Raw genomic sequence first — 21,990 nt, 5'->3', positions numbered from 1 at the left:
ATAGGCAAATAAGGTTACTCTATTGGCTAGTGAGACTGATTCTGACTAGCAACGGGAAATTCAGTCACTACTATACAGTGAGGATATGGAGAATTATGTCTGCAGTCAGATTTTCTAGGGTGTACTCTCATGTCTCATGATGTAAGCCAATAGAAAACTACAACCCACTTCAGACAAGACTGCTAGTGGCCCAGATGCTTCAGGAATAAAGGTTTGGGTTACCCCACCAGGCAAAGAGTCATGAATAACTGTAGACAAAGAGAATTGGAATGGGTAGTGAAAGCAAGTCGTTATAAATACCAGCCAAAAACCATGTGAGCAGCTACAGAAACAAAAACTGTAATAGTTATGGGCATTTATTCTGTGTGTGTGTGTGTATGTGTACTGAATATTTGTTTTCTTCTCCTCTGTCATCCCCGTATCTAACATAAGATGTATTAATAATTGTTAATTTCAGGCAGGGCACAGTGGCTCAGGTCTGTAATCCCAGCACTTTGGGAGGCCAAGGCAGGCAGATCACCTGAGGTCAGGAGTTTGAGACCAGCCTGGCCAACATAGTGAAACCCTGTCTCTACTAAAAATACAAAAATTAGCCAGGCTTGGTGGCACATACCTGTAATTGCAGCTACTCGAGGGGCTGAGGCATTAGAATCTCTTGAACCCGGGAGGTGGAGGTTGCAGTGAGCCAAGATTGTTTCACTGCACTCTAGCCTGGGCGACAGGGCAAGACTCCGTCTCAAAAAAAAAAAAAGTAATCTTAATTGATTCCTCAAATATCCACCCTATTCTTTTTTGTGTTTTTTCTCCTAAATGTCTTTCTAGACCTTCATGCGGTGACGACTATCTATTTACTTCTTAAAGCAAAGAACTCAGAACTGAATGCATTCTCCCAAGCATTTGATCAGTAAGAAAGAGGTCACATCTGGCCGGGCGCGGTCGCTCATGTCTGTAATCCTGGCACTTTGGGAGGCCACGACAAGTGGATCACCTGAGGTCAGGAGTTCGAGACCAGCCTGACCAACATGTAGAAACCCCGTCTCTACTAAAAATACAAAATTAGCCGGGCGTGGTGGCGCATGCCTGTAATCCCAGCTACTCCAGAGGCTGAGGCAGGAGAATCGCTTGAACCCGGGAGGCAGATGATGCAGTGAGCCGAGATCACACCATTGCACTCCACCTTGAGCAACAAGAGCAAAATTCTATCTCAAAAAAAAAAAAAAAAAAGTCACATCTATTACTGTCTCTCTCCTAATGCAGCCTACAGTCTCATCTTTCTGGCTGTCACTTCACACTGTTATTTCACACTCAGCTTCTGGTGGACTAGAAGCTCAACTTCTCCCATGCTCCTCCTGATCACTCCAACCCATTAGAGATCTCCACACACTTCCCTTTTATTTAAGTATCCATATACTTCTCTATCACTTTCCACATTAGTGTCCATCTTTCTCTACAAATCTCCATGGTGTAAGTTTTTCACCATCTGACCTGTGTCTCTCTTCCTCCCTTCAGCAACTTTGCTAATAATTTCCCATTCTGATTTGTAGCCTTCAAGTGACTTCTTTTTTCTCTGCCTTCCGAGGAAGCTTTCCTTATGGATTGGCCAAATGTCATCCTCTGACTTAAGGGATAAGCTGACAATGCCCTAATTTATAATAAAGGTTTCCTAAATACCTCAAGCCCAATATTATCTTACCTGTTATTTCCCTGCAGAGACTTGTAGGAAGACAAAGCATAGAAATGAAATGCAGAGGGCAAGAGAGGTCCACACTGACCCACCTGTTGGCTACTGGTGATCAAAACAAGCCTTTTCTGAGGTGCTCACCAGACTTCCTTCCCTAAGCCTGGAAATTTCCATTTACGTTACATTTACTGTGGAACGGCATAGAAGAAATTGCCCCAATGCAGGCATTGTTGTTTGCACTAATTACCCTAATGGCAGAACATCACCAGGACCAATGGGACATATGTGTGTTCATATTGTGAGCTCCATCAACACACATCAGGACAGATTAAGTAACTGAACTTTAGCCTCTACTAGTTGGACCTTTGAATCACACATATGCTTCCTCTGGCTCTATACGTATATTTCAGACAACCCTCCATTCCAATATCAGAGCTTGGGCAATAGGAATTTCCATTAATATTACTTTATTAAGAAGGTAAACTGAATACCAGTTTAATCGTGAATGTGCCCAGAGTCAAAAGAAAATCTGTTATGGTTTTCCATTGTTTTGGATCTCTCAAGGCACTCTCTTCTTAGCTTTACACCTCCTTCCCTACTTAATAAAATATGAATTTGGCTGATGCAGTCAGGAAGCACTTTTCTGACTGCATAAATGTCTTCTCAATAGTAATCATGGGGATTAGAGTAAGAACATTCTTGGTCTGATGTGAGCCAATCATAAGAAAAAACAGACATCATCTGGGAGAAATAAAACATCCCCCTAACCCAGAGGACCTATGTCAGCTGAAGCAAACTGTGGACACTAAATAGAATGGCGTCAGGGATTCCATCCCAGAGGACACATCTTGCATGGCTTCTGGAGACCATTACTCAAGATGTCAATTAGACTGTGCTGTATGCACTGAGATAAGCATCCCCAAAGGGCTTTACTTGGAGTTTGTTCCAAGTGATCAGGAGAATGAGATATTTTGCGGAGTGAGCCTGAAGATAACAGGAGAATATTCTCCTCAGGGGCCAATTAACTGTGGAGATAAAAAATTCTTAGAGTCCCTTGATTGTTTTTCACTTGGGAACCCAGATTTCTGTAACGCCTTTCCACGCAACCCTTTTGAGAAGACAGTCTGAGTAATATCTAGTCTCTTTTGCCCACAGGACCCTTTTGAGGGTTTCCATGTGCCATATCATAGGAAAGAAGTCAAGGAATAGAGGCAGGCAGTTCCCATCCTAGCTGTTGATCATACTCCAATTTCATAGACTACATGAATATAACATGTCAAGAGATTTCAGGTCGAGTGCGGTGGCTCACACCTTTAATCCCAGCACTTTGGGAGATGGAGGCAGGTGGATTACTTGAGGTCAGAAGTCTGAGACCAGCCTGGCCAACATGGCAGAACCCTGTCTGTACTAAAAATACAAAAATTAGCCAGGCATGGTGGCACACATCTGTAGTCCAAACTACTCGGGAGACTGAGGCAGGAGAATCACTTGAACCCGAGAGGTGGAGGTTGCAGTGAGCTGAGATCGCACCACAGCACTCCAGCCTGGGTGACAGAGTAAAACTTCATCTCCAAAAAAAAAAGAAAGAAAGAAAGAAAAAGATTTCAGACACAGAGGGAAAAGAAAAAAATGGCATAACCCTACCTCTCCTTCTTATGCACTCCGATATCATTCTCATACCCTGCCCTTCCTTTCCATTATAGGGATATGTTGACCTCTTCTTTGTTTCTCCATCTCAACTCAAATCCTAAAATGTTTTGCTTCACTGATATTCGCTGGTTGTTTAAAATTGTGTAGCACTCTCCCCAACTCTCTCTCACTCCTGCTTTCTCCATGTGACCTACCTGCTCTCACTTTGCCTTCTACGGTGAGTAAAAGCTCCCTGAGGCCTCCCAAGAAGATCATCGGACACAAGCACCAGGCTTCCTGTACAGCCTGCAGAACCATGAGCCAATTAAACCTCTTTTCTTTATACATTACCCAGCCTTGGGTACTTCTTATAGCAATGGAGGAATAACCTAATACAGATTGCAAATAATTTCTCTCATTCAATAGGTGGGCTTTTTATTTTTATTTTTTATCGTTTCTTTGCTGTGCAGAAGCTTTTGAGTTTGATGTCTTCCCACTTGCCCGTTTTTGCTTTTGTTGCCTTCTTTTGGTGTCATACCCAAGAAATCATTATAAAGGCTAATGTCAAGAAGCTTTTCCCTTATGTTTTCCTCTAGGAGTTTTATGGTTTCAGGTCTTACATTTTGGTCTTTAATTCATTTTATGTTGATTGTTTGTGTATGGTGTAAGAGAAGGGTTTAATTTCTTTGTTTGCATGCGGATATCCAGTTTTCCCAAAACCAGTTATTAAAGAGACTATCCTTTCTTTTTTTTTTTTTTTTTTTTTTTTTTGAGACGGAGTCTCACTGTTTCACCAGGCTGGAGTGCAATGGCGTGATCTCGGCTCACTGCAACCTCTGCCTCCCAGGTTCAAGCAATTCTCCTGCCTCAGCCTTCCAAGTAGCTGGGATTACAGGCACATGCCGACATGCCCAGATAATTTTTGTATTTTTAGTAGAGATGGGGTTTCACCACGTTGGCCAGGATGGAAAAGAGACTATCCTGTCTTTATTGTGCATTCTTGGCACACTTGTTGACGATAAGCTGACTGTATATGCATGGGTTTATTTCTGCACTGCCTATTCTGTTCTGTTTGTCTATCTGTCTGTTTTTATGCCAATACTGAAGCGACATCATTTGTCTGGGGAAATACCCAAGGTTCGTTGTCTTGTGCTAAGGATATCAAATATGAGGACACATACAAGGAGTGGGTTTAAGAGCAGAACTTTAATTAAAGTGAAAGAAAGAAGACAGAGCTTCCTCATGCAGAGGAAGGGAACCAAAGTGGGTTTCCAGGTTTGGGGTGAGATGCAGTTGACTTTATAGAGGGGCTTAGAAAGGCAGTGTCTGATTTTCATAGGGCCCATGGGATTGGTTGGACCAGGTGTGCTATTTACATAGCCCGTAATTAGGCTGGCCATCCCATCCTAATCTTTTATTATACAGGTGGGGTCTCCACCTGGCCAGCACCATGACATTTGCACATGTGGCAACAAAGAGAAGGGAAGAGAAAACCTCCATGTTGGATGTACCTGGCTTCCAGGTATCTCTTTTGTACTGGCACGGCTGCCAGTATTCACCTATGCAAGCTTCCAGCTTGTGTATCAATGCTTGCAGCTTGATTTTTCAGGCTGCTTTTTGTTAGAAAAGAAATGATGTGGGGGCTGCTTTTTATTAAAAGGAAATTCCACTGAGAATTCTTTTACCCTTACTAACTGCCTAAATAATTCCTTTTTAACTTCTATATCAGTATCATGCTGTTTTGATTATTGTAGCTATGGAATATAGTCTTAAATCAGGACTTGTAATGGCCCCAGCTGTGTTTTTCTTGCTCAAAATTGCTTTGGCTATTTGAGGCCTTTTGTGGTTCCATGTGAATTCTAGGATTTTTTTCTATTTCTGTAATAAATACCATCAGGATTTTGATAGAGAGTGCACTGAATCTGTAGGTTGCTTTGGTAATATGAACATTTTAACAATATTGTTCTTCCAATTCATTAACATGGAATGTCTTTCCATTTATTTGTGTTTTCTCCATTCCAAAAACAACATAATACACATTCTTATCATCTGCAATGGCACATACTCTGAAATCAACCAATCAGCCATAAAACAATTCTCCACAAATTCAAAAAAACCAAAATCATACCAACCACACTCTCAGACCACAAAACAATAAAAATAGAAAACAATAATAAGAATAGCAATCAAAACTAAACAATAACATGGAAATTAAACAACTTGCTACTGAATGACTTCTAGGTAAACAATGAAATGAAGGCAGAAATCAAGAAATTCTTTGAAACTAGTGAGAACAAAAGATATAATACACCAAAATCTCTGGGACATGGCCAAAGCAGTATTAAGTGGAAAGCTTATAGCACTAACTGCCCACATCAGAAAGCTAGAATCTCAAATTAACAACCTAATATCACACCTTGAGGAACTAGAAAAACAAGAGCAAACCAAATCCAAAGTCAGTAAGAGACAAGAAATAACCAAAATCAGAGCTGAACTATATGAAATTCAGGTGCAAAAAAACCATACAAAATATCAATGAAACCAGAAGTCGATATTTGAAAGAATAAGTAAGATTGATAGATGGCTAGATACACTAATAAAGAAAAAGAGAGAAGATCCAATTAAACACAATCAGAAATGACAAGGGGACATTACTACTGACCCAATAGAAATATTTAAAAAAACAAAAACCTCAGAGAGTATAACAAACACCTCCATGCACACAAGCTAGAAAACCTACTAAAAGTGGCTAAATTCCTGGAAACATACAATCTCCCACGATTGAACCAGGAAGAAATTAAAATTCTGAACATACCAATAACAAGTTACAAAATTGAATTGGTAAGAAAAAGCCTATCAACCAGATAAAGCCCAGGATCAGAAGGATTCACAGCTGAATTCTACCAGATGTATAAAGAAGAGCTGGTATCATTCCTGCTGAAACTATCCAAAAAACTGAAGAGGGACTCCTCCCTACCTCATTCTATGAGGTCAGGATCATCCTGATACAAAAACATGGCAGAGACACGACAAAAAAAGAAAACTTCAGGTCAATATCCTTAAAAAAACATAGATGGAAAAATTCTTAACAAAATACTTGGCTGGGCGTGGTGGCTCACACCTGTAATCCCAGTACTTTGGGCGGCCGAGGAGGGCGGATCACGTGAGGTCAGGAGTTTTAGACCAGCCTGACCAATATGATGAAACCCTGTCTCTACTAAAAATACAAAAATTAGCCAGGCATGGTGGCACGTGCCTGTTATCCCACCTACTCGGGAGCCTGAGACAGGAGAATCGCTTGAATCCGAGAGGCGGAGGTTGCAATGAGCCGAGATCATGCCATTGCACTCCAGCCTGGGCAACAAGAGCGAAACTCCATCTCAAAAAACAAACAAACAAAATGCTAGCAAATCTAATCCAGCAGCACATCAAAAAGGTAATCCACCACTATCAAGTAGGCTTTACCCCTGGGATGCAAGGTTAGTTCAACATATGCAAATCAGTAAGTGTAATTCATCACATAAACAGAACCAAAAACAAAAACCATATGATTATATCAATATATGCAGAATACATTGGGAGTCATCCACCTGCCCTCCCACCTGGGGGTTGGGAGGGCAGGTGGATGACTACAAAGGGGATACACAGGGTAATGATAGGATGATGAAACTATTCTATTTGGTACTGGAGTGATAAATACATAACTCATGCATTTGCCAAAACCCACAGAACCATACATCAACAAGGAGTGAACTTTGATATACACAAAATTTAAAAAATTAAACAGGATGTTCAAGGAATTCCAGGATGAAATGCAGACTGTGAGGATGACTCTAACTATATTACAAATCTATTACACAATCTCACTGAAGAATGGAGTGGTAGGGGAAGGAGCTGAATAACTTTGGAAAATGCTGTTTTGATGGAAAAACATAAGGTGAAAAATAAAAGGAATTGTGCACAAACACTGTACTCCAGTTGATAAATTTCTCACTGGGATACAGGTTAACAATTCTGAATCTGCTTTGCGTGTATGATGGGGTTATAAATAAACAGATGGTGGATGATGAGAGCCAGGTTTCTATCAGAGAAGAAAATTACAGATGATAAGAAAGGAGGGAAGGCTAGAATGAATCTCATGGAGCTGGATTACAGTTGGAGACATTAGTATTAATTCATGCTTAGCTGAATATAAATATAGATGGGTAGACAAAGAAATAATTCTAGAAGTGTGTATATATATGGGTATTGTGATGGTTAATAATGAGTGTCAACTTGATTGAAGGATGCAAAGTATTGATCCTGGGTGTGTCTGTGAGGGAGTTGCCGAAGGAGATTAACATTTGAGTCAGTGGGCTGGGAAAGGCAGACCCACCCTTAATCTAGGTGGGCACCATCTAATCAGCTGCCAGCACAGCCAAGATATAAAGCAGGCAGAAAAATGTGAAAAGGCTAAACTGGCTTAGCCTCCCAGCCTACATCCTTCTCCTGTGCTGAATGCTTCCTGCCCTCAAACATCAGACTCCAAGTTCTTCAGCTTTGGGACTCTGACTGGCTTCCTTGCTCCTCAGCTTGCAGACAGGTCTGCATGATATGCAGATACCACCGGAAAGTGGACAACTGCAGCACTACAGCCCCTTTCTAGGACATCCCTGAAGGACAGGAAGTCTGTTAGCTAATTCACTGCATCAGACTGACCTGTAAGGGTGTGTGACTTAAGGTCTGTCACGGCCTTAGGTCTTATGTATAATTTGGTATCTTATTGTCACAGAGCCCATTTTGTTAATCCTGTTGTCTCTATTTTAATATTAATGTTGGGCAGCTGTTGTGTCTAAACTCCAAAAGGGAGGAGGTGCACCTGAGACACGTCTAACTTCTCAGCCCATCATGGCCAGAAATTTGTTTTTCAGGTTTCTCCAGAGTCCCGTTAGCCAAGAGGGGGTTCATTCAGTCAGACGGGAGGCTTAGGATTTTTAGTTTACAACTGACAGTTTATTTTCAATCCTGTTTGTATATCAAGAAGCACGGGAAAGAGTTTATGGGTGGATGTTTTTTTCTGGTTGGGTTTTTAAATAAAAATGAACACCTAGGTCCCATCCCATACCTGATGAGACCAGAGAGGTCAATATCAACACTCAAGCACAGAGACAAAGAACTGTGAAGAATAAGAAGGGTAGGGGAAAAGAATTTTTTCTCTGTTGAAGATGCAAGTTCTTTGCAATCGTATGAAGGGGGACTCATGAAGGCTTAAAAGGAATAGTTTGGAATCATTGCCACCAAAGACGTTAAAACAAGTCAAGTGATAAAAAAAAGTTTACCATGCAGCTCAAAGGGCCCACTTGAAGGCAGAGAGCAAGGATTTATAGCAGAATCAACCTTTCAATAGCCAGAAGGAAGAGAGGAGGGAAGGTACTGATGAGTTTCCAAAGGATTAGCTATTAGTAAGACAGGCAGTGAAGGACGTCCTGAAGGGCAAGTGTAGTCATCATTTCCTAAGGTGGCCATAACAAACTGGGTGGCTTAAAACAATGGAAATTTACTGTCTAACCTCAGTTTTGGCAGTTAGAAATCAGAAACCAAAGTGTTGATGGGGCCATGCTCCTTTCAAAGCTTCTAGGGGAAGATTCTTCCTGGCCTCCCCCAGCTTCTGGTAGCCCCAGGTTCCTTGGCTTGTGACAGCATAACTCCAATCCAATCTCTGCCTCCATCTTCCAGAGCCTCTTTCACGTTGTTTCCATCTGGCATTTTTCTGTGTGTGTGTGGGCATGAGTGTGTGAACATATGCATAAGTTTCCTTCTTTTTATAAGGACACCAGTCATATTGGGTTAGAGCCCACCCAAATGACCTTATCTTGTTTACATCTGCAAATATCCTATTTCCAAATAAGATCATATTCACAGGTAGCTCTTCAACATATGTTTTTGGGGAACATAATTCAACCTATAACAGCAAATATCCTGGGAAGTTGAGAACTCAGTAGAAACTGTTGAATGAGGGGGCTGCTCAGGCTGAATAGGAAGACAAGCCAAGATGGCTGATGCATAAGAAGGGGAGGAGGGGAGGAGGAGTTAGGGAAGATGCTGTAAGTTGTGTAAGAATCCTCACTACCACCATTCAACCCAGCAATCCCATTATTCGGTATATGCCCAATACCCAAAGACATCATTCAACCATAGAGACATATGCATGTATATATTCATTGCAGCACTATTCACAATAGCAAAGACATGGAATCAACCTAAATGCCCATCAACAGTAGACTGGATAAAGAAAATGTAGTACATATACACCATGGAATACTATGCAGCCATTAAAAAAAGAATGAGATCATGTCTTTGCAGCAACATGGATGGAGCTGGAGGCCATTACCCTAAGCAAACCAACACATGAACAGAAAACCAAACATCACATGTTCTCACGTATAAGGGGGAGCTAAACATTGAGTACCCATGGACACAAAAAAGGGAACAACAGACACCAGGGACTACTTGAGGGTAGAGGGTGGAGGAGGGTGGGGTATCAAAAAAGTACCTATTGGGTACTATGCTTATTACCTGGGTAATGAAATAATATGTACACCAAACCCCTGTGACATGTAATTGATCTATAGAACAAACCTGCACGTGTTCCCCTTAAACTAAAATATAAGTTAAAATAAAATCCTCGTTAAATCACTGCCTGAAAGTCTTTACTGAAAATCTGGGAGAAAATATATTAAAATGTTAGTAGTGCGTAACTTTAATTTTTATACTTTTTGCATCTTACAAACTTTCTACAATAAGTACACATGACTTATATAAACAGAGAAAAGCAATCATTATCTCAAAAATAACTATCCAGTAACTGCCACAATCTCCTGAGTCCAGACAATCTAGAGCAGAAGGGTAGACTGAGGAAAATATACACAGTATAAAAAAGTAACAAAATCAAAACCTGAAACAAAGATCAACATCCAATAAATGCTTCTGAATAAAGGGAGAGTAGATAAGAACATGGGCTTTCATCTCAGACAAATCTGGATTTTAATCCCAACACTGCCATTTACCAGCTAGCCAATACTGAGCTAGTTACTCTAAAGAGTTCGGTTTTCTCATTTGTACAAATAGGATTTGACTTTCCATCTCACTGAGCTGTGATGACAGTCATATGCAACAGCATATGAAGAGGCTAGCAAAAGGTATTTAACAAGCGTTCCAACATTCTCATGATGACATGAATAACACTGTACATACAACATAGCAACTTGATAAATACACAGCACAGTTAATAGCTGAGGGCAGAGTCATGGTTGGGAAGAGAGAGAGTGCAACATAGGCAGAGTGAGGGGGGATTCCCACAATTTTCTAAGACAGAAAAGTGGGGGAATCAGTAGTTACTGGAAGGAATAGACAATGCAACATAGGCAGAGTGAGGGGGGAGTCCCACAATTTTCTAAGACAGAAAAGTGGGGGAATCAGTAGTTACTGGAAGGAATAGGCAATGCCTGACTGGATAGAAAAAGATTCTATGCCTTTGTCAAATTTCACAAAAGTGACATAAGCCTATACTGTGGGATGTTCACACTACGTCCCTTTAGTGCAGTTACGGTACTTCAGGCTGCAAGTAACCAAATACAACTAAAATTGTCTTATACAATAAGGGCATAATTATCTCATATAACAAGAAGCTTGGCATGAAGGAAATTTCAACAATTTCACAACGGCAACAAAAACTCTGTTTCTTCTACCTTTCCACCATTCCTGTGTTCTCAGTTCCAATATGGCTGCTAACATCCATATGTCTTCCCCGCAGATCTCTTTAAAAGCTACAAAAAGATTTCCCAAAAGCATCTTGGAAAATTTCCTGTCCCATCTCCATTGGCCAGACCCACCTCCCATGGGACTGCCTCTTGTGAAGCACACAAAGGGCAGATACCAAATGGTACAGTTAGGGAGACCCAGAAGATGGACCATCCAGGATAGAGACATGAAGGGCAGAAGAGGGCCCAGGGATGTGTGTCCCTCAGCTGGACTACAGGGAAGGAGTTTTGGTCAGGGGAAGAAAAGCCTCATTTCCTATCAGTCACTGGTGGAATGACTAAAGATGCTAATGGACTCAACCAAAAAAATGGCCGGAGGCGTGAGACAGAAGAACAAGAAAAGGTGTGCAGGTGCACTCCGTCCACAGCGCTGTAGAAGGAGACATTCCCAGTCTCACGATCCAGGTAAACCCCCACTCGGTGGAGAGCTGGCTCTTGCTGGGTGGGAGTTCCAGGGAAGCCTATCAAGGGCCAATAGCCAGCAGCACTCCAATAAATCGCCCAGATGCCCACATCTGGGGACATTTTTGAACGATCAGTAATTCCCATGACGTCCTCCCGACACACCCCAACGGCAACCTCCAGACTATCTCTACTCTCAACTTCCCAGTAATGTTTCCCTGAGGTGAAAACGTTTTTTCCCAGAACACAGGGTAAGTGCTGAAATCTCTCTACAAAAGCAGTCTTCTGAGGATTCCTCCATCCAGCAAAGTAGTTCCATGCTGAAGAAAACACTGGCCAAGAACTGGCTGATGCTGTATTTTTCACGTATCTCCCTTCCTGGGAGAAGACGAGTTTGGGATGAGCTGTGTCTTCAGCTAGGTTTACAGCCACTGTGGAGAAAATGAGAGCTAAGTAGTGCAGCAGCTTATCATCAACCCTTCCCCAGAAATGCCCATCTTTTCCAGCATCAGTTTCATCTTTCTCCTCCTAACAAACACTCATGACTCCACTGCTGCCCAACTGATCCTCAGCCAGGCCTAGCAGGCCACAGCATGGCCTTTAGCAACCTGAAGTCCTCATTTCCCTTCTGCTCTAAAAGACTAAGCCCTAGACTGGGCGCAGTGACTCATGCCTGTAATCCCAGCACTTTGGGAGGCTGAGGCGGGGAGATCACTGGAGGTCACGAGAGTGAGAACAGCCTGGCCAACATGGCGAAACCCCATCTCTACTGAAAATACCAAAAAACAAACAAACAAAAAAACTGGCCCGGCATGATGGTGGGCACCTGTAATCCCAGTTACTGGGGAGGCTGAGGCAGAAGAATCACTTAAACCCAGAAGGCGGAGGTTGTAGTGACCCGAGATCGTGCCACTGCACTCCAGCCTGGGCGACAGAGCAAGATTCTATCTTTAAAAAAAAAAAAAAAGACTAACCTCTAGAAACTCGGGATCTAATTATTTCATGCCCCAAGTTTTCACAATCAGCCTAAAATTTGGAGAGATATTAACAAATTCTCACATGTTGAATCAAAACTAGAACCAAGGCTGCCAACTAGCTGGTTCTTTGGCTAGATACACACAGGTGTCACATAGGACAGAATAATGAGGTCTCTTTTCACGGGTTCCAGTTGTTTATGGGGCATCTCCACAAATCTCCCCACAGATCATTCAAAACTGAACTAATTATCTTACTTACACCCCCTTCTCTACTCTCGGGACTAATCCACTTCATATGCAGACATCTTGCCTTCTATGTTCTCTAAGGTGTCAGAGTCCCCTCCACCTGAACACTCATGCTTTTAAATCTTTATTTTCGACTGTTTTTCCTCTAACCTTCAATAGCTAGTTAGTCACCAAGTCCTACCAATTCTACCTCTGAAATCTGTCACTCAGGTTCTTTTCCTCCCCTCCACTCCCATTGCCACTGCCTTTACTCCAATCTCCAGTGTCACTCAATGTGTTAATAACGTCCTCCCTGGCCTCCCTGACTCCAAATTCCCTTCCCTCTAACTCTCCATGTCTCTTGAGTTTGAGGACTTTCTTTAAAAAAAATCAGGAATGTATGCTAGAGTTTGACAAATGCTTTTCCTGCTTCCATTGAGACAATCACATGGTTTTCCTTTTTTTTTTTTTTTTTTACTTTAGTGATATAAATTACATCGATTTTCAAATATTAAACCAACTATGCTCTTCTGGGATAAATCTCATATATTGTGATTATTATACATTATCTTTTTGTATACCAACGGATATATAAATTGGTTGTGATTATTACATATTATCCTTTTAATATATTGTTGGAATCAATTTGCTGAAGTTTTCTGAGAATTTAGGTATCTATGTTCATGAGAGACATTGATGTATAATTCTTTTCTCTTGTGAAGTCTTTGTCTGATTTTGGCATCATGGTAATACAGGCCTCACAGAAAGAATTGGGAAATATTCCCTCTTCATCAATTTTCAATAAGAGTTCTTGAAGAATTGGCATTTATTTCTTAAATGTTTGGTGAAATGTTTCACCAAGAAAATCATCTGGGGACCAGGCGCGGTGGCTCACGCCTGTAATCCCAATGCTTTGGGAGGCCAAGGCAGTGGATTACGAGGTCAGGAGTTCAAGACCAGCCTGACCAACATGGTGAAACCCCATCTCTACTAAAAAAAAAATACAAAAATTAGCCAGGAATGGTGGCGCGCACCTGCAGTCCCAGCTACTTGGGAGGCTGAGGCAGGAGAATCACTTGAACCTGGGAGGTGGAGGTTGCAGTAAGCTGAGATTGCACCACTGCACCCCAGCCTAGGCGACAGACCAAGACTCCGTCCCAAAAAAAAAAAAAAAAAAGAAAAGAAAGAAAAGAACAAAACGAAAGCCATTTGGAAGGTTTCTAACAGCAATTTCTTTCATAGAAATAAGATTATTCCAGTTATCTCTATCTTCATGAGTCAGCTTTTGTAATTTGTGTCTTTTAAGGACTTCATCCATTTCATCTATATTGTCAAGTTTATTGGCAAAAAGTTGCTCTTAATATTCTATTATCCTTTTAATATCTGTAGAATCTGTAATAATGTCACCTTTCTCATTTCTGACATTAGTAATGTGTGTTTTCTTTTTTTCTGATCATTTTGATTAAAGGTGTGTCAATTTTACTGAAATTCTCAAAGGACCAGCTTTTGGTTTCATTGGTTTCTGTTGGCTTTCTGTATTTCATTGCAATGATTTCTGCTCTGATTTTTATTATTTCCATTCTTCTGTTTACTTTGGGCTTTACTTGCTCCTCTTTCTCTAGTGTCTTAAGGTGGAAGCTGAGGTCAGTGATTTGAGAAGTTTCTTCTTTCCAATACAGCACTATACACTTTTCTTTAAGTATTGCTTTAGGTGCATCCCACAAATTCTGGTACGTTGTATTTTCCTTTTCATTCCATTCAAACTACTTCCTAATTTGCCTTTTGATTTCTTCTTTAATTCAAGGGTTACTAAAAAGTCTATTATTTAGATTCTTGATATTTAGGGGGGTTTCTAAGGATATTTTGATACTGATTTCTATCAATTCCATTGTGATCAGAGAACATACTCTGAATGATCTGAATCCTTTGAATTTGACACTTGCTTTACAGCCAGCTTAGTCTATCTTGGAAAATGTTTCATGTACACTGAAAAAAATATGTAGTACATAGCTGTTGGGTAGAGTGTTCTATAAATAATGGGATCAAGTTGATTGATAATGTTATTCAAGTCTACTATATCCCTGCTGATTTATTGCCTAATTATTCTAAAAATTATTAAAAGGTATTGAAAACTCCAAACGTAATTGTGAATTTGTCTATTTCTTCTAGCAGCTCTATTAGTTTTTGCTTAATATGTTTGAAGCACTGTTAAGTGCAGAAATGTCTAGAACTTACATTCTCTTGACGAACTGACCACTTTATCATTAGGATATAACATTCTTTATCTCTGGTAATATCTTTTGCTCAGAAATCTACTTTGATACTAATATACCCACTCCAGATCTATTAACGTATCTTTTTCCATTCTTTTGCTTTAAACATATATGGTTCTTCATATTTAATGTGTTTCTTTTCCAGTAAAAAATTGGGTCTTATTTTTTTTTTTTAGCCAATCCAACCAACTTCTGCCTTTTGATTAGCGCATGCAGACCATTTATAGTTAATGTGATTATTAGTATGATTAGATTTGTGTCTATTATTTTGCTGTTTTCTATTTGTCCTATATGTTTTTTCTGCCTTATTTTTTATTAATCTTTTTTTATAATTCCACTTTACTTCCTTTTATTGATTAGCTACAACTCTTTTATTTTAGTGGTTTAAGGTTTATAGTATCGTATGGCAGATGCACCTGACAGCAATAACTCAAGCATACCCTAACAATGACCCTATGGTCCAAGTAGAATGTGCGTTCACACTTCCAAGCTAAGAAATGTGGGAGTGGCCAACCCAGAGATCTGCTCCTTTTCTAGGAAGGACATCTGAACATCTGAACCTCTGGCCCATTCTTGGAATGCAGGCTGTACAGAGGATCAAGGCCCTTTGATTCGGGTTAAATGGAGGTTGTTAGGAGCAGGTTGCTAAGTGAAAATGCTATATAATCTGCATGCTTTTTACAAATAGTAGCAACTGGTTTTCGTGTCCGGCCCACTGCTCCTGGACCACCCAGCATATAAGTCCTCAATAAATCCTATGTCTCATTCACCAGCTCCAGGTTTCTTCCACCTCTCAGACACAGTGCCATCCGTACTGAAATCAATAGGGGTCTAGCACAACAGTTAGCCCAGCAGGAGGTTGGAGAAAATTCCACGAGTGCCAAGACAATGGGATCAGGGGAGAATCCACGGGGGAAATCCTGGGCTGGCTGTCCACATGTATGTGGGGCCCAATACCCACTATCCTTGATGGGTGGGGCCCACCAGGTGAGTATGGGGATACCCCCAAAATGCCAACAGTTCTGGAAGAACTGCTGCAAGGGGTGGATCCAACTAAGGGAAAGTCAAATGCCCAAGCTGTGGCAGCTGCAGTTGGCTGGCCACTCCTGACTGTGCTTAGAGCAGCCCCCAAGGTTGAGCTTGTGGCACAGGCAAGGGTGTACCACTTAGAAGATGAGCTGCAACTCGGGAGATATTAGCTCAGGCTAATTTCTGTCCCACCTGTGGGAACAGGATGACAAAATGGAGACACTGGTTTGTTGCGTAGCCTGTTTGAAGGGTCACTGACTGCCACATGGAGTTAGGACTATCATGACTAAATTGTCCTGGAACCCTAAGTCCTGGGACCCCATGAAGAGATCTAGTGGCGGGGAGGATGAGGACTGGGATGAGTCCACAGAGGTTCCCATCCTCTCAGCATGTCTGATGGTCACTACCAAGATAAAAGAAGACCAACCACACCCACAGAGGGTGGCCCTACAAGACTTGCCTCCACCTGAAAGAAGGCAGACCACCACAATGCAGGATTATACCGCTGTGGAAATGGTGAAGCTGGGAAGTAAGTTCAAACAGAGTGGGAGACAGTCGATCCCACCCTCCCTGGGATTTTACACTCTCCCACTTAGTAGAAATGGATTTTGAATGTTCCCGATGCAGATAATGATAAATGTTTGAGGTGATGAATATGCTAATTACCCTGATTTTATCATTATGCACTGTATACATGTATTGAAACATCACACTGTACCTCATAAATATGTAAAATTATTATGTAGCAACTAAAAAAAAGAACAAAAGATTTCTCAAGTCGGTTCTTGCACTCCATGGGGGAAGGGCCTAGAAAAGAATATACAGGTCACACCTATTTTACATCCTACTCCCCAACCCCCTGTATTTCCAAAATAATGAATCCCAGTCTTCCTTGCGCAAGGGGACAATCATCCTCTTATAGAACATTATAATACTCCCCACTGTCTTACTCTGGCCACTTGCAAAGCATTGCAAAGGGCCCAATCCACTTGGTATTATAAACCAGGCGCCAGGCCACTGCCAGGGGTGGTGCTCTCAGAATGACACAACTTCCTGTGTCTTACTAAATGGCTTCCCCTTTCTTGTACCCACTAAACATCTCACCTGTTGCCCACAGATGGGGTGCAGCAAACCACTTCACCAACTGGGTGCACATGGTGACCTCTTTCCAGAATACAACAGACTATTGGGTCTGCAGAGAGTTGCCCCTCTCCTCCACAATGGGCCTGCCATGGGGCATCCACGCTGCTAACTTGAGTACCTGGAGCCATGTCTATATTTGGCATGATAAGTCTCACCCACTTCCCTTCAGCACCACCACCACATTATGCAGTGCGTTTCCCACCATCAGTGAGACAAGATGACATATTTTCCACCTAGTATGGGAGCAGGTTAGTGCTACCCCAGCTGTGGGGTATTCTGTACACGATGGACAAGGGTGAGTAACAAAAGTGCAGATACAGGTAGTAAGTCATGCACCCTTATGTACTGAAAGGCATAATAGCACGTCACAAGCTAAACTCTTAATGTGGGGTGGCTACCCCCACAGCAATGCAACCAATCCCTTCAAATAGCCAATAATATGTGGCCAGGGTGGCACAGTAACTGCCTCCACGTAGGGGCCCATGCCCTCCCCTTGGGGATGGCTACAGGTAGACGGCAACCACAGCTGGCCTTACTTACCCTAAAATTGGGCTGGTAGATGCACCTGGGGTCGTCTTCACCTGCCGGACACATTCTGTCCCATTGAGACACCATTCTTACTAACTGGGAGAATATAAAAGCCAGGCACTTCCAGAAGTGTGCATTCTGGTGGTTCTACCCCTTGGCCATTTTTGCCCCCAAGTGGCAACAACAGACACAGAGTTGCAATTTGGAGACCTTGCTAAACATATGGCTGCAGCCTTCAAGGATACCTGTGCCATGCCATTACTCTTCTCACTGGGCAACTGTGTAAAATTGCATGGCCCTGGATATCTTAACTGCTGCCCTGGGTGGAAGCTGCACATTAATTAAAACCAAATGTTGTGTATATATCCCTATTACTCTCACATTATAACAGGGGCTATGTGAACCCTAGAAACCCATATTTCAGCTAAAAATTCTCTATCTTATCAAGTGCTTGGAAAAGCTTTCTGTAGAGTATGATTGCTACTATGCTTGTCATTGTCTTTTGTTGCTGTAGTTTCTAACGCTGCTGCAGCATCTGGCAGCAATGCTACTGCACATACCTTGCCCCAGGGAAGTTGCAGAGAATGACGTGATAAGAATATGGGGGCCACTCGAGGGTATGCTGGACTGCAGTGTACGGCAGACACACCTGACAGCAATAACTCCAGCACACCCTGAGAATAACCCTATGGTCTAAGAAGACTGTGTATTCAGAGTTCTGAGCTAAAGAATCCAGGAGTGGCCAACCCAGAAATGCACTCCTCATCTATAAAGGCCATGTGACCTCCTGGTCCATTCCTTGGAATGCAGGCAATACAGGGAATCGAGGCCCTTTCTTTTGGGTTAAATGGAAGGTCCCAGGTGGAGATTGCTAAATGAAAATGCTATATATAACCTGCATGCTTTTTACAAATAGCAGTGGTTTGTTTTCCTGTCCAGCTGGCCATTCCTGGACTGCCCTGCATGTAGGTCTTCAATAAACCCCATGTCTCATTCACTATTCCAGATCTCCTCTTCGGCCTTTCAGACACGGTGCCATCCTTAATGAAGTCACTAGGGGACTGGCACAAGTATACACCTTTTTATCAGTCTCCCTTCAAGTGATATTATACCACTTCACACATGAGAACTGTATCATAGTATACTTTCATCTCTCCTCTCCCAATCTTCACACTACTGTCATGGATTTTACTTTTAAATATAAGTTCCAAAATACACCATATTTTGTCTGTTGAAATAGTCAATTATTAGGGTTCTCCAAAGGAACAGAACCAAAAGGATATATATGTCTGTGTCTGTGTATGGTGGGTGGGTGTGTGTGCGCACACGTGCATGCATGCACCTGTGAGTTTTCTGGGTTTTCTTTTGAGATGGGGTCTCGCTGTTGCCCAGGCTGGAGTGCAGTGGTGCAATCACAGCTCACTGCGGCCTCAACCCCCTGGGCTTAAGCCATCCTCCCGCGGTGGCCTCCCAAGTAACTGGGACTACAGTCACACACCAGCACACTAATAATTTTATTTTTTGTAGAGACAGGGTCTCACTATGTTGCCCAGGCTGGCCTCGAACTCCTGGCCTCAAGCAATCCTCTTAACTCAGCCTCCCAAAGCACTGGGATTACAGATGTGAGCCACCGCACCCAGCCAGTGTATAAGATTTAATATAAGGAACTGGCTTGTGTGATTATTGCTACTGACAACTCCGAATCTGCTGTGTGAGTTGGCAGGCTCAAGACCCAGATAGAGCCAGCGTTCTAGTTGGAAGGCCATTAGGCAGGAAGAGCCAATGCTGCAGTGAAGTTCAAGGCAGTATGCTGTAGAAATCCATCAGAAAGGTCAAGCCTTTTTTTTCTATTCAAGCCTTCAACTGATTAGATGAGGCCCACCCACATTATGAAGGGCAGTCTACACAGGCTTACTGACTTAAATGTTAATCTTATCCAAAATCACCCTCACAAAAACACCCAAAATAATTTTTGACCAATATCTGGGCACTCTGTGGCCCAGTCAAGTTGATGTATAAACTTACCATCGCAATTCCTTTTTAAAGGAATAAATAATGACAATAATATATATTTACTCATGTCATTACCATTTCTGGCGCTCTTTTATTCCTTTGTGTAGAGAGATTTCCATCTGGCATTTTCCTTCTGTCTGAAGGACTTCCTTTAAGACTTCCTTTCTTGAAGTGTCAGTCTGCTGTAAACTCTTTCTTTTAAGCTTTAGTTTACCTCCAAACTTATTTATTTCACCTTTGTTTTTGAAGGATATTTTTTGCCAGTTCTAGAACTCTAGGTTAACAGTTTTTTTCTTTCAGGACTTTAAAGAGTGCTTACTGGCATTGTTTCCAATGAGAAGTGTAATGTCAATTTTGTCTTTGTTCCACTGCAAGTAACTGTCCTCTCCCCTGGCTGCATTTAAGATTTTCTTTTTATCACTGGTTTCCAGCAAGTTATGATGAGCCTTGGCATATTTTTCTTCATATTTCTCATACTCAGGGTTTGTTGAGCATCTTGGATCTGTGGACTTAGTTTTTATTATATTCAGAAAATCTTTGGCCATTATGTCTTCAAGTATTTTTCCTATTCCGTCTCCCTCCCCACTCCTCTCTTTCAGGGACGCCAATCACCATAGATAATAAGGCTGCATAAAGTTGTCCCACAGGTCACTGATGCTCTTTGTGTTTTTGTAAATTGTTTTATTCTGTGTATGTTTCATTTTTTTGTAGTTTCATTGCTCTGTCTTCAAGTTCACCAATTTTTTTCTTTGTAATATTTAATCAACTATTAATCCCATCCAGTGCATTCTTCGCCTTAATCACCACATTTTTCATCTTTAAAACTTTGATCTGGTCTCTATATACCTCTTTACAGAATACACTCATAATAAATGTTTTAAAGTCCTTCCATGCTTATTCCAACATCTGTGTCAATTCTAGGTCAGTTTCAGTTGATTATTTTCCTCCATTATGGGTCACTGCTTTCCTATCTTTTTGCATGCATATCTGACTGGATGCCAGACATTGTGAATTTATATTGTTAGGTGCTCTTTTTTTGTTTATTTCTACCAATTTTCTAGGGCTTTATCCTGGGATGCAATTAAGTTAGGTGGAAAGAGTTTGACCCCTTTGGGTCTTGCTTTCATGATTTGTAAGGTGAGTGTGGAGCAGCACCCAGTCAAGGGCTAAATATTTTCTGCTAATGAGGCAAGATTTTCCTGAGTATGCTACTCAGTGCCCGTGAACTACGAGTTTTCTGGTGTGGCTGATAGGAACTGGCACTGTTCCTGGCCCTGTGTGAGCACCAGGAACCATTCCCTCTAACCGTTTTAGAAGTTTCTATCTCCAGCCTTGAGTAGATTTTCACAGGCATGTGCTGATCAGAACTCTGCCAAACAACTAGGAAGCTCCTCCATAGATGGCGAGGGTTCTCTCTGTGTCCGGCTGTCTCCTCTCCAGGATACTGCCCAGTACTTTGCGAACGCTCACTACTTTGTTCTCCGTGAACTCCCAGGTCTACTCCTCAACTCAGCAAGTCTCCCTGGCTCTACCTCAGTTACCTCAGCCTTACATGGTCTGGAAACTCCCTCAGGCAGAGGGTAGGGCAATCATAGGCTGACCTCATTTGTTTCACATTTCTGAGGAATCACCGTCCTTCACTGCCTGACGTCTGGTGCTTTGAAAACGGTTGTTTCACATATTATGCCTGTTTTGTTTTTGTGTTTCTATTTTAGTTGCTGCAGACAAGAAAACAACTCATTTATTTACTCCATTTTGGCTAGAAGTGAACATCTACAACATGGTTCTTTTTTGTTTGTTTGTTTTTTGAGACAGAGTCTCACTCTATCGCTCAGTCTGGAGTGCAGTGGATACAATCTCAGCTCACTGCAACCTCCACCTCCCAGGTTCAAGCGATTCTCCTGCCTCAGCCTCCCGAGAGCTGGGATTACAGGTGCACACCACTATGCTCAGCTAATTTTTGTATTTTAGTAGAGACAGGGTTTCACCATGTTGGCCAGGCTGGTCTCGAACTCCTGACCTCAAATGATCCGCCTGCCTCGACCTCCCAAAGTGCTGGGATTACAGACATGAGCCTTCGTGCCCAGCCTACAACACGGTTCTTAATCAAACATGTGCACATGAGAATCGCCAGCACAGCTTCTAGAGCATGTACCTGCCTTGGTGCCTCCCTGGAGATCCAATGAGTTTATTTTCAGTCTGTCCTACACTCTTCTTCTCAACCTCAACCTCTACCTTTCCTCAACATACACCTTGTTCTTTAGCCTCTTTGGATACCCACCCCTCCATGT

The 21,990-nt window shown here is 41.9% G+C and overlaps 1 protein-coding gene across 3 annotated transcripts in view; it reads right to left on the bottom strand.

The window, feature by feature from the left end:
• Positions 1-10,025: 10,025 nt before the first annotated feature.
• Positions 10,026-21,990, bottom strand: part of TRIM4 (tripartite motif containing 4) — a 28,775-nt gene continuing 16,810 nt past the window's right edge. For 2 of the 3 annotated variants that reach the window (XM_004045864.5, XM_055393127.2), the window contains one exon: positions 10,026-11,942. In XM_004045864.5, coding sequence (XP_004045912.3) covers positions 11,359-11,942 — 584 coding nt within the window. In that variant the 3' untranslated portion in view covers positions 10,026-11,358. Of the gene's footprint in view, positions 11,943-19,753; positions 21,418-21,990 lie in introns of those variants that run through there. The other variant, XM_004045865.5, reaches the window with a different exon arrangement.

This window comes from Gorilla gorilla, chromosome 6 (genome assembly GCF_029281585.2).
Source record: "Gorilla gorilla gorilla isolate KB3781 chromosome 6, NHGRI_mGorGor1-v2.1_pri, whole genome shotgun sequence".
In the NCBI taxonomy this organism is placed as follows: domain Eukaryota; kingdom Metazoa; phylum Chordata; class Mammalia; order Primates; family Hominidae; genus Gorilla; species Gorilla gorilla.
Note: the sequence above shows the minus strand (reverse complement) of the source record. Positions and strands in the feature narration are given on the sequence as shown.